At 32.8% G+C, this 13,054-nt stretch overlaps 1 protein-coding gene across 1 annotated transcript; it reads right to left on the minus strand.

The window, feature by feature from the left end:
- Positions 1–4,298: 4,298 nt before the first annotated feature.
- On the minus strand, positions 4,299–10,980 carry LOC110701945 (probable lipid-A-disaccharide synthase, mitochondrial). The gene is made up of 9 exons (XM_021879564.1): positions 10,018–10,980; positions 9,032–9,277; positions 8,526–8,625; positions 8,314–8,419; positions 8,001–8,224; positions 7,084–7,156; positions 6,608–6,846; positions 5,959–6,185; positions 4,299–5,528 (listed from the first exon to the last, which is right to left on the minus strand). Exons 2-9 carry the CDS (start codon positions 9,274–9,276, stop codon positions 5,357–5,359), a joined length of 1,386 nt encoding a protein of 461 aa, XP_021735256.1. The 5' UTR covers position 9,277; positions 10,018–10,980; the 3' UTR covers positions 4,299–5,356.
- Positions 10,981–13,054: the final 2,074 nt, after the last annotated feature.

Here is a 13,054-nt window from a genome sequence, read left to right on the forward strand (position 1 = left end):
TCTTGTGATCGCCATTTTCGACGTAAAATGGTGAGAATAATATTCAAGTTTTGGTAATGCTTAGATGGGAAAAATGATGGGTTGCTAATGTTTGTGATTTTATAGAAAATAATAGCGATTTGGAAGGAGAGTTTTTAGTTACTTTGACAATATTTTTTTTTTTTTTTTAATTTCATTGGATGAGCTTATTTTGTGGAAGAAAATATTTATGGGAATAATTTTTCTAATAATAAGCTAAATTTTCTAACAATTACAACAATGCATTTTTTTTTAAGAGGTACAATAATTCAATTAAGATTACTTTTCATCTAGGAAGAAAATGACGAGTTAATTAGTATACTAGGTAAGAACCCGTGCGATGCACAGTTTATATAAAACCTATTTTTAATTTGTACATTTTAAAAATAAATCGCTATACATGAATATAAATAAGAATTATGTATATTTTTTTTAATTTTAAAATTTTTTATTTTCATCAAAATTATGATATATTATTTGTTTAACATTGTCTAATTCATAATTCAATGTAGGAGGTCATTTATTAGTGTACTATTTAAAATTATTTCAATTACCTACGATAAATTACTATGTTTTAGTTATAATGTAGAAGCTTCCAATATTTAAATTTCAAAAATGTTAAATATGATACCTCTACAAAAATAAAAAAAAATAAAAAAAATGACATCATCATTGCATTTAAGCGGGAAATTTTTTAATGAGAAAGCGACACGTGGGCAATGGTGACGTCAGCAACTTATGTTTTAGTAATAGTTAATAGATATGAGTAATTTACACTGTTGAATTAGGTTAAAGAAAAATTTATGAAAAATATTGATTCATCGGCCACAACCATTTATATACTACCTCCGTTTCCTATTATGTGCAACAAAGGGGTATTATTTGTGAGACATAAAATATTCCTTTGTTGCAGATAATAAGAAACGGATGTAGTATATGTTGATCATGCATGTTGTCAATACCCTATTTTGATCTTATACATCTAATTACTTCCTCCGTCCTAATAATATTGTTACAATTGGACTTTTACACTATTTTCACTTTAAGGTTTTTTTTTTTTTTTTTTTGGTAATGTCTTAGGATGCTCAATAGCTTTTGTCAATAACAATAAAGTAATGATTTTTATTAGTACATATTATTCGTATAGAGAAAATTTGTATTTGTAATACCTTTTGTTTCTAATGAATGTAACAATTTCTGTTAGGTACTTAATTGTGCTTAGATGGTACCATCTTGTTGATCATGATATCAATATACTTCTTCGTTAGTACTGCATGAATTTTTGCTTTTGTTGGTATCAATATATTTTTTTAGTTGGTATTCAAATGGTATCATCTAAATATTTTTTTTTTTTTTGAACAATCTAAACAAAACTTTATATCGGCTAGTTTAATTATAGTTATTAACAACAGAAGTTATTATAGGTATAGAATTTCTTGATCGAAGAAAAAAAAACCCTTCAAATGTATTCATGTAAACTTTTGTTTGTTAGTATATATTTTTTTCATAATACCTACTTTTATTAAATTTTAGTACTTTATATTTTCATATATTAATGGTCAAACTTATGCATATATGAAGTTCTGAACATTGTATGTCAATACTTTTAACCAAGAGAGTCTTTAAATGGTATTCATAAATTGTACATAATTGATTAACGATATGTTTTGCTTTAATGAATTTATTTTCTTCATATCAAGAGTAAGATTACTAGTTGTTGTATGACTTGTATCAATGTTAAAAAAAAAAAAAAAAAAAAAAAAAAAAACTATCGAGTCGCCTTAGAGGCAACTCTATAGCCACCGACATGATAGCTTTCGACTTTAGGAGTCACCTCTTGAGGCGACTCAATAACTTTTGTACAAGTCACCTATTAGTTGTCAAGCGACTCTATATGTTAAGATATTGATTCACTTATACTAGATGAGGTGACTCCATTGGTTAACCTATTGTGTCGCTTGAGTTGAAAGAGGCGACTGATAAATTATATTTCAAAGTCACTTGTATGTAAGGTGTGACTATTAACTTATTGAGTCGTCTTATACATATTAGGATTATTAAGCTACTCAAAAGGTGAGAGTCAAAATTAACAAAACTCACATAATAAGTCGCCTAATATGTATAAGGCAACTCGACATGTTTTCGAGTCGTGCCTTATGTACAGGTGACTTTGAAAATCTAATTCAAACCACTAAATAAGTCGGATTATAGAGTCGCATATGTATATGGTGCGACTTGTAAACCTATCAAGTCACCTTATGTATATTAGGCGGTTTGTTAGGTGCTTTGATAATTTTAACCCCAACTTAACAAGTTGCCTAATAAGTATGAGGTGACACCATAGATTTATTAGTTGTACCTTTATATACAAGTGATTCAAAAAGTCTGACTTTTTTTTTTTTTTTTGACATTGGGGATTTTTTTTTTGTAGTAGTACGTGTATTGGTGTATTGTCATTTTCAGAAAAACTGTTCAAAAAATAGATCTATTTATATTATTATACTAGCTACGTATTAAAATCTATCATTAAAATATATATATATATATATATATATATATATATATATATATATATATATATATATATATATATATATATTGAAATCTTTTTAAAATTTCAAATGAGACTAAATATAATATTGGAGTAATATATTCATCTTTAATCACCCAAACTCCTCTTTTTTATTTTTATTTTTAGTCAATCAAATCCCATGTCTATATTAATTCATCTTCTTAGAGCAACTCCAACGGCAAACTATTTTGACAATTAGCTTGACATGCCACATAAGCTTTTAAGCTAATTGTTATTGTAGCTATTTTGAACTCCAATGGCTAGCTATTAGCTTACAATCTAAATGAATTTCACATCCTTTATCAACTTTTTGTATTCCATTTTATTAATTCTATTTTATATTTTTTTTTTGGTAAGTTTTTCTCCAAACAAATTAGCTTTGATTAGCTTGACAAAGCTAACTTGCTTAGCCAAGTTAATTGCATTTTCTAGCTCCATGGTCAAGCTAATAGCTCGGGATTATTTAATATTGCAAGCAAGTTCCTAGCTACACCATTGGAGTTGCTCTTAATAATGTGAGTCTTGTTAAAATTGAATCAATATATATTTTCATATCATTAATGTTTTATCATTAATAATATGAAGTATTATTGATCAAAGTTTTATGTTTGCAACAATGAAAGGTAACAAAATAGTAAATAATGAAATTATTCAATATTAAAACATATTTCATTAAAAGTTTAAATATATGCATATCGAGATGAGCTCTTAAAGCATCATTACATGTCACCATAAAATTTAGATAATTTTGCAAAAAAAAACCACCTTTTAAATCTTATTCTTTGCAGATAACCACCTTTTTTAAAAAATATTGCAAAAGACTACTAATTTTAAAATTTTTGTTGCAAATTACCACCATTTCAATGTAAAACAATTGATAAATTTGGCTTAAAGAGTGGTATTTTGCAACAAAAATTTTAAAATTGATGGTCTTTTGCAACATTTTTTTTAAAAGGCGGTTATATGCAAAAAAACAAGATTTAAAGGTAGTTTTTTGCAAAATTTCCTAAAATTTATAAGCATCAATTAATTTAACAGTGATCCACAAATTAAGTGATATACATATACTCCCCTCGTTTATTTATCTATATTCATTTTCTTATTTACAACTCTCAAAGTCTTAATGCACACATTTGATGATTTGAATATCATTTCAATATTTCATCACTTAAATTAATTATGTATAATGAGTATTAAGAAAATCACATAAATCAAAGCTTTCTTTCAAAGGAAAAAAAAAATCGTATATCCATTGTTTTAAAACTATCAACAAATAAGATTTTAACAGGAAAACTTCTCGTGAATAGGTTTTTGCTGCCTTGGATGTATTAGTGAGTATTCATGTTCAAACTTTTGGCTTTTTAAACGAAAAACTCTAGATGAGAACATAGTGATTTTTAAACCAACCACTTTATTTTTTAAGTATTAAAGTTTGCCTATTATAAGATTTATAGGCTGTGTTACAAAGAGCTCAATGCACAAAGAGCTCAGCTCGATATGCATATATTTGAACTCTTTGTAACACAATATAATATCTAAGTCACCAAATCTTACATGCAAGGCACAATATTTTATCCAAGTCACCAAATTGGGTACTAAGGAGAGGAAATTCATTATTTATTTTAAAATAAAAATATTAAATAATTTATTACATTCAACGAATAAAGTAACAAAATTATCACATAATACAAAAAAAATATTTGCTTGATTTAATTGAAACTATGGCATTAGCCTATAAAATGTCTTTTCTTTTGTCTTATAAAAATACAAAAAAATAATTTGGTTTAATAAATACAAACCAACCGTGCAATGCACGAGCTTCATCTAGTTAAATTATAAATACATATTTTTCTCTAAGATGGGATTTACTTTCATGGAGTGAGACTATGTGACAACGTCCCTTGGAATGGTAGTAATGATCTAATATCCCATGACATTGCCCTTGGGAATAGGATCATCACCAGTATCGGGTGTTTGATATTCACCATCTTGATCTTCTGCTAAAGATCTAGCAACGCCTGATGATCTGCCATTCGCATGATCACCGGCCGTCAGTGTTGCTACCCCTGCATCTACTTGATCAGCATCAATAACATTCATCAAGACCGAACAAACTAAGATAATTCCCAAGCAAACAGCCATTGTTCTTGTTGCCGCCATTTTGTTGCTTTTTCGAGGACAGGTAAAGCCAGGTTATGGTTGATGGTAAGATGGGAAAATTGTCATGTACATTAAATAGATGATTTGCTGATGTTGGAGATTATATAGAGAACAACAGTCAACAGCAACTTGAAAGGAAAAAAAAATTGTGGTCCAAGGGATGATTTGCTTTCTTGGTAAATGCCATTTTTCTCTTACCATTAGATATTTAGATGATGAACTAATATTCTAGGATAAAGTTTTCTAAGAATAACCACAAATTCCTATCAAGGCAAATATAACAATGGAAGAGAAAAGCATGAACAATGGCAAATCAAGGAGCACAAAAGAAGGAAGGCCTAAAAGTTAAAAATAATTAATTTTGCATATTTGTGTTTAGAGACTAGAAAGCCACAATGAACAGTGATTATAGAAAAAAAAAAGTTAAGGATATAAGAGAAATTACCAAACAAAACACCCCTAAAGAAAATTTTTCTTACTATGAGACTTTTGAAGTGAAAAATTATAGAGGCTTAAAGCCATAGATATAAGAAACTTCTCAATCGAACAAAACGACAAAGAGACCGGATAAATAGGGGGTAGAGTACATAGAAATGCATATTACGGCTAAAGGCACCTTCTGTAATGCAATAAAGTAGATGCAGCAATCATACTAGGTTGTGAAGTATATCCTGATTCATCTTGTAGATAACTGTTTGCCGGAGGACTTAAAAGCCTGATAACAGTTCCAGCAGACTTGATTTGTTGTTCCCTTAGGCCCTCGTCTTGGATTAGTTTTCTGCAAAAAGAGATTAAACAGCTCTATCAAATGCTTCGTAAACTATGTAAAATCTTTTCAAGAGTAACAATGTTGAGAGTGTTGCCTATACGGTATACATCACAAGGATAATAAGCCCATGTTTGACAATCAGCAATGAAAATAAACCTCTAATCTCCAATTTCAGAACCCTACATACACTGTATCAAAAACTGTAACTGCAAATAAATGGCTCTCTAACACCTAGATAATCCGTGCAAAGGAAAGTTTTGATAACATCAAAATCAAATGAAACAAGTAGATCGACTGAATCCTTCTACCAGAGATCGAAATAATCACTTCAGAAATTATACTTAGCAAAAGGTTTATAATTCAATTTAGCCACAAATTAATTACATAGTAGTTACAAAAATAGAAATATCACTGATATGACAGTGTTCAAGAACCTTACGTAAGAGTAGATGCCAAATTTTTGGGAGTACATGTGTCGAAGAGAGCTTCAGGAATGACAGGTGAACCCAAGAGGATGTTAGGAAGGGATATGTATGGCACTTTGGCTTTGTACCGGATTAACCATTCTGTTAAGATATGGGCTCTGTAAGCAACAAGGCATGGCAATCTAGCAAGTTGCAGCTCAACAGCAACAGTTCCAGAAGTGCATAATGCAGCCGTGCTCGCCTGTAAAATGAAATCATAAACATTGTACACCATTGAGGAGTTATAGAAGTGGAGAAGAAGGGTGGGTGGGGGGGGGGGGGTGAGAGGTGCATAGCTAAGGCTACTGCCGCCAATATATGGTATCTGTTGAACCAAATATGACAGATCAAATGCAACATAGATCCTAATATCCTATATCCACAGCATGAGAACGTGTATTCAAATATTCAACATAAATAATATTTGGATAGTTGTCCATAGAGATGCTCTTCCCATCATTCAATCCAAGTAGGGGTAATCATTAATCATGACAATCTTACAAAAGGAGAAAAGTTACTTTGGACACCCAAATTAGTATATATGACTATTATTTCCAACGGAGGCAATAGTAGAATAATGACCCTACTAAGTTTTCCACAGCAATAAAAGTTAAGCATACTTACATTGAATGCATCATATTTTTGGTCTATTGAACTCCCAGGAATCAGTATGACAGGCACAGGCCAATGGTCAATCAATCTACTAAGGTAATCTTCCACGTGCTGATTAGAAGCGGCAAGCATGACTGTTCTCAATTCAGGAAAAGAGCCCTTCAAAAGCTCCATGGTCTTCAAGAAGATTGGAACCATACGCTGTACCTCTTGTAATCTGCTACCAGGAAGCAGTGTTATAACCTTGGCTCCTTTGGAGACAAAAACAAATGTTGCCAACAGTCACTAACATTGATAACAAAGCCATTCCAGTAAAACAGATCACACAAGATAATATAGCAAATAGCAAAGGTTTTTATTTCGGTGTTAAAGATGTAAAAAATAAAGAAATGCAAATGGAAAAGGAAAAGGCAAATCCCAGAAGTAAGGAGATTTTCAAACAATGCATTAATCAGGACTGCAACAACTACTACCACCAAGATTAATACCTGAAGGAATTTCAAATTTACTTCTGAAGTCTTGACTATTTGTGTAAACCTTCCAGTCAATAGTGTCTTTCCCCTGAAATTCTACCACTATATTAAAACTAATAGAACAGTAGCTGCAATAGGTTGGTGCAAAAAGGAATATACATCATTATATTAGAACAAAAAAATTAAGAAAAAGAAAAGACCTTCACGGATCATTTAAAGCTCAAAACACCAGATGTTAAGTTCGTGAAATAACAGAAACAGAATCATATATAAGCACAAGACACCAACATTGGTTCTCAATCGAGTAAATGAACACTGTTGGGCTTTTGCGTAACATCATCTTCAAGGCTTCACTGTTGGGAGGACCTACACTTCAGCAAGGAAAGAAATAGTTCTGCCCAGAAGGTTTTGATGCGAATCATGGAAACTCTTTATTACGAGCAGAAATAGTCTTCATTTTAGAATATCATATGGAACAATTCCATGAATTTAATCCCAAATAAAAATCCGTGAGAAGGATTTGCCTTGACTTGAACAAAGTAGAGCTGTAGTCTCTATAGTCTATACCAAATAGAAAAATTATAACGAATTCTAAACCTAGAAGGAAAGAGAATGAAGAGGGAAAAATAAGGGAGCATACAAATGGCCAAGCATACAGAGAGAGAGAGACAGAGAAAGAGAGAGAGAGAGAGAGAGAGAGAGAGAGAGAGAGAGAAGACAAACCATACATAGTACCACTTTGGAAGTTAAAGCTTAGCAACTAATTACAGAAACCAACCAACAAGATCCCAAAAAATTGCCTACTCAATATCTGGAATAGATTTTACTCATTTTAAGTAAATCCTCTACGTCAATATAGAGCACGAGGGAGGAAACAAGGATAAGTTCATTAAATACATGCATCCACAATACTGAGATGTCAAAAGACGTACTAAATTCAGCTCCAAACAATCTTCCAGCACAGGGTGTCCCACAAAAGTCGCAGCTAACCCATTTAGCTTGCAAACTTCTTCCTCAAATGGCAAAATACATAAAATGTGGTCTATAAATTGAGAAAGCCCCTTGAGTCTTGCTTCACCACCTCTCCAAGCCCAGAATGATGGTGCGACATAATGGAAATGGATAGGACTATCTACATGTTGCAGAATATAGGAAGCTGCAAAAGGCATTTGTCTATTTTTCTATTACAATGGTTATTAAAAGAAATAAATTAGAAAATTTGCACTCCGAGTGACTGGTCAATACCTCTTAGCTCTTTGAGGAAACGGAAAGAGAAACCCTTTGCGTCCACTGTTACAACAACATGAGGTTTAAACAAGAAAGCAGCTTCCACTGTTTCCTTCAACCTTACCTGAATTTGATAACCAAAACTTCAGAACAATATCAAAAACCCACAAAATGAGTTGGTTTTCATTTGCTGAGCAGACACAACAACTTAAAAAGCATTATATACATACTCTAATCTTATAAAGATGTGGCAACAATTCCCAAATTCCCATTACAGCAAGATCTTCCATAGGAAACAGAGATCGCAATCCATGTTGAGACATCATTGAACTGGATAAAAGAAACTGTATAAGCTAGAATCGAGATTGAAGAAATAAGGCAGACCAGCTGCTGGAAAAAACTCTAAAAGCAATTTTAACAACATGTTTATGCGAATATAGATCATGGTTTATCATAGAAATTAAGAAATATTTCAAAATGCACACATACAAACACAAGAACGAGGATGAGATTGAAAACATAACTGAGCCAACAAAGCATTTTTAAAGAGACTATTTTTAATATAACTTAAATACGAAAGTGTAACAATTAGTTCTTCACTTCTCATCATAGCAAAATGACTTACAGAAAAACATTTTTTTTTTTTATAAAAAAAAAAAGTAAGACCCTCGCCTGGTAAAGAAGAGATCATGCAAATAAAGGTTTTATAATAATGACTGAAAGAACATAGACTTACCCACCTACACCAGAAAACTTGACTGGAAACGGTGATAACCTCTTCAATGAAGTCATTAGGCGCGCACCTATTATATCCCCAGAAACCTCGCCAGCAACTACAAACACTCTGAGCTCCCCATCCTTAGCAGCAGAATCAACAACAGCCCTACTTGAAACAGACATAAATCTCCTAATCAAGCCAGTGTTCCTAAGCACTACTTCCCTGCTCAAAACTTGGCTTGCCTTCGCCAACATTAATGACATTCTGTATAACATGATAATAGAGAAAAAAAAGTAAAATAAACCAAATAAAGTACAAGCCACTGTCCCTATTATGAATAATTGAATATAGATTTCTATAGAATTCAAAGAGAAATAACCATCCCCCACTCCCCCTGCCCGCCCACAAGTGTGACACACTCAAAACACATAAAACTAATTAAACAACAATTCTTGCAAATGTTCTTGATAATTTGCCATGTAAGAAGACCAGAAGAACAAGAATACAACTCAAGCACGGGAAATATTGCAAGGCCGAACCGGAGAAAACAATTTCCATCGTTAAACACGAATCAGAACTCACCATTATACAATCAAACCTTGAGGGATAAAAATACTGTAAGATTCAACACTTAAAAGCATTGAATACATTCAACTATCAAGAGTATAACTTAAATTAATCTAATACAAACCTGCATAGAAAAACACAAAATAGCAATCGACTATGATTAATCAAATTTTAATCATCATTTCAACATTTTATTGACTAATTACTATTGTTGATGCATCAAATTGTGCATTTTCCAACCAATATTGTTATGAACTACAACAATATTGACAATTTTATCATTGCATACAATGAAAATTTAGAGCAAACCCTAAAGAAGTTCAGAAATGCACAAATTAGGGTCACAAGTTTAAAAAAAAATAAAAATAAACAATTGGCATATTAAAGTAGTAGCAAAATGAATGAAAAATTGAAGAAAAAAGCTGAAGAAATTGTACCTTAAATGACTGACTGATTTGAATAGGATAATTGAAGCATCTAATTATTCGATTTTCTCTTGCCAATTTGTTCAGCGTATGAAATTAATGAAGTTTTTAGGGGTTAGGGTTTAAACTTTGGTGGTGATTTCAGGCGGGATATGAATATCGTTAATTGTTCCGCGAAATCAAAAATTAGAATTAGACCTTGTTATTTGCACCTTCGTTTTGCTAATTGTTACTCATTTAGGGGTTGTTCGCCTGTTCTCATTGAGTGAAATAAGCTTAACTGAAATGACCTTATTATAACTGAACTGAATTGAACTAAAATAAATATTTTATAAGAAAAGGAACTTAAAAGCTGAACTGAACTGAATTGAAAATAATCGTATGAGAACAGACCCTTACTATAGTTTGTTACATAAACCAAACCAAGCAAATTGAAATGAAATCATGTACTCCCTTTGTTATTGGGAAAAATTACTCGGAATAATCCGACATTTGGCTCATCCACTCAAAATAATCTCACCTATTGATTATTTTTAAATAATCCGACCTTTATACTCAATCCGCTCATAATGGTCTCAACCGGTCATGTAACTTGTAATAACAAGTTATCTGACATGTGGCGGCCTGTGATTGGTCCCAAAAATTAAAATAAAATAAAATAAAATTTTAAAAACAAAAATTAAAAAATTAATTATATAAAAACCACCCCCACCGGCTGGCAGCTGCCCAAGCCACCCTCGCTGCCTGACTCCCCAGCCCCGCGGATCCGACCACCCAAGTCCCCTACCACAGTGACGGCGCCTACACCGGCGACGATATCCAGACAACCATCATTCGTAATACGCTTGAATCTAATAGTGTTCAAATTAAACGGTTGAATGTTGATCATTACTCTCCCTCCAAGTATGTTGAATCTTCAATTTTGAAGAAGAGGTACTCTATGCACTCCATAATATTTGAAAGGCAAAAGCTAATGAGCGCCCCCGGGGCGTTAGATAAGAGAATTAAAGTGCAAATATTAGAGTAAAATTAACATTAATTACACCGAACGATCGTGATTTTGTCATGAATTTCTAACTTAATACCATTTCAACCAATATAATTTATCCTTATCTAACGCCCCGGGGCGCTCGTTAGCAAGATCCTATTTGAAATTAATTCTTTACTTTTTTCATAATTATGACTATATTATATTTCTATTATATTAAATAAATTATTTCTCCACTTAAGCCACCCCGACTTAATCCTGTGTGGGCCACATCTTAATCAATGTCACCATTTTTTTAGATGATCGACCCAAGGTATTTAAAACATTCGCTAACATTGTTCAAAGCATAGTATATGAATAAGGTCAAAATGTGCATTTACAATAACGATAGGCAAAGTTGTCGAGGAGGGAAAAAAAAAGAGGTTAAATATGTCCATTATTATGGAAGGAAGAGAGTAATACTTAGAGCTATATAAAGTAAACACGATGGAGTAATCTTGTAATCAATTATCATCATGACCAAATTCGATTATATCCAAGACTTATCCTATTTGCCAAAAAATACATGGATATTTAAATATGGCTCTGGGTCGTGCCAGATCGTGTCTCATGCCATGTCCACGTGCTTCCGGGTTAGTTAGGACCACCGGCCCATAAATCGGCCCACGAGTTTCGTGGCACGTTGTGCCGTGCCGGGTTGAAGTTTTCAAAAGGTTGGCCCGTGTACGCCTCATACCCACGTGCCATCATGTCGGGCTTGCGTGCCTAAGAAAATTGCATTGTTTTTAGCGTGCTTTGTTGTGCCTAGCCCGACCATGCCGTGTCTTATCGTGATTCTCCCAATATATATATATATATATATATATATATATATATATATATATATATATATATTGTATACACACAATACAATTGATAGGGTCTTAGCTTTTACATTATTATTGAATCAAGTTTTCCTTAAGTACCTTTCACACCACCTAGCATTCTTACAAAATAGTGTAGCATAATAGGGATGTCAGTGGGGCGGGTCAAGTAGGAGACCCGCCCCATCCCCACCCCAGATGGGTCTCGGTTTGGCGGGTGGTGGGGCGGGGATGGGGATAAAAATCATACTCGCCATGGGTGATGGGGCGGGGGTGAATTTTAAGTTGTACCCGCCCCACCCGCCCCACTTCGTACCCGCCCCATCCCCACCTCATACCCAGATCTATATATCTTTTAAAGCAAAATTATATATTTTTATTCTATTTATAAAATAATTACATGAAATACAATATTAATTATAATACTTTGTACGACACTTATATTATAACACAAAAATGTTTATAGAATGTTTTATTTTATAATTCGTATTAATTATGTAAGATTGTGTATTTGAGGTACGGATATTAGGTGGATCCTTGGTGGGGATTAGTCGGGTCTTTGGTGGGAATTAGGTGGGGATGGATATCCAAGTGGGGGGTGGGCGCGGGGATGGTTTTGGAGTTGTACTCGGTGGAGCGGGGATGAGGATGAAAATTGGACCCGCTGTGGGGATGGGGATGGGGATGAAAATATTAGGTGGGGATGGGGATGGGAAGGCCAACATCCGCCCCGCCCCGCCCCATTGACATCCCTAAGCATAATAATGAAAGTTAAATATAACCGGCCTTATCGATCACTCCGTATTAATCATTGTGCATTTGTGCATGATTAAACAAATTCATGTTCTTACAGTCTGTCTTACCCTCTTAAATTTAATGAACACATATAATAAAAAATTTCATATATTCTTAATATGATCAAGAGAATGTGTTTCTGTTTCGGATAATGCTCTGAATTATTATTGTCACTTTGAATATTATATTCTTTTATTTGAGGTTTGAACTATAAACTAAAAAATTCTTATCCTCAAAAAAAAATATTAATAAAAATTAGCAAAAATTATACTTAAGAAGGTGATTGAAAAAAAACCACAAACTAAGCACCTCCCTAGTCCCTATCCAAGTTAATTACTTATTTGTGTGTTGGATATGATGATAAATCTAGTCTGTAAGTAATATAGCTAGCTAGGTGATATCT

This window comes from Chenopodium quinoa, unplaced genomic scaffold (assembly GCF_001683475.1).
Source record: "Chenopodium quinoa cultivar QQ74 unplaced genomic scaffold, ASM168347v1, whole genome shotgun sequence".
Lineage (NCBI taxonomy): Eukaryota > Viridiplantae > Streptophyta > Magnoliopsida > Caryophyllales > Amaranthaceae > Chenopodium > Chenopodium quinoa.

Coding starts and splice junctions, on each gene's coding strand:
- LOC110701945 (XM_021879564.1), bottom strand. CDS start 9,276: ATGTCATTAATGTTGGCGAAGGCAAGCCAAGTTTTGAGCAGGGAAGTA. Junction 8,626..9,031: donor AAGTTTTCTGGTGTAGGTGG/GTAAGTCTATGT, acceptor TCTTTTATCCAG/TTCAATGATGTCTCAACATG. Junction 6,186..6,607: donor AAAAATATGATGCATTCAAT/GTAAGTATGCTT, acceptor TTCATTTTACAG/GCGAGCACGGCTGCATTATG.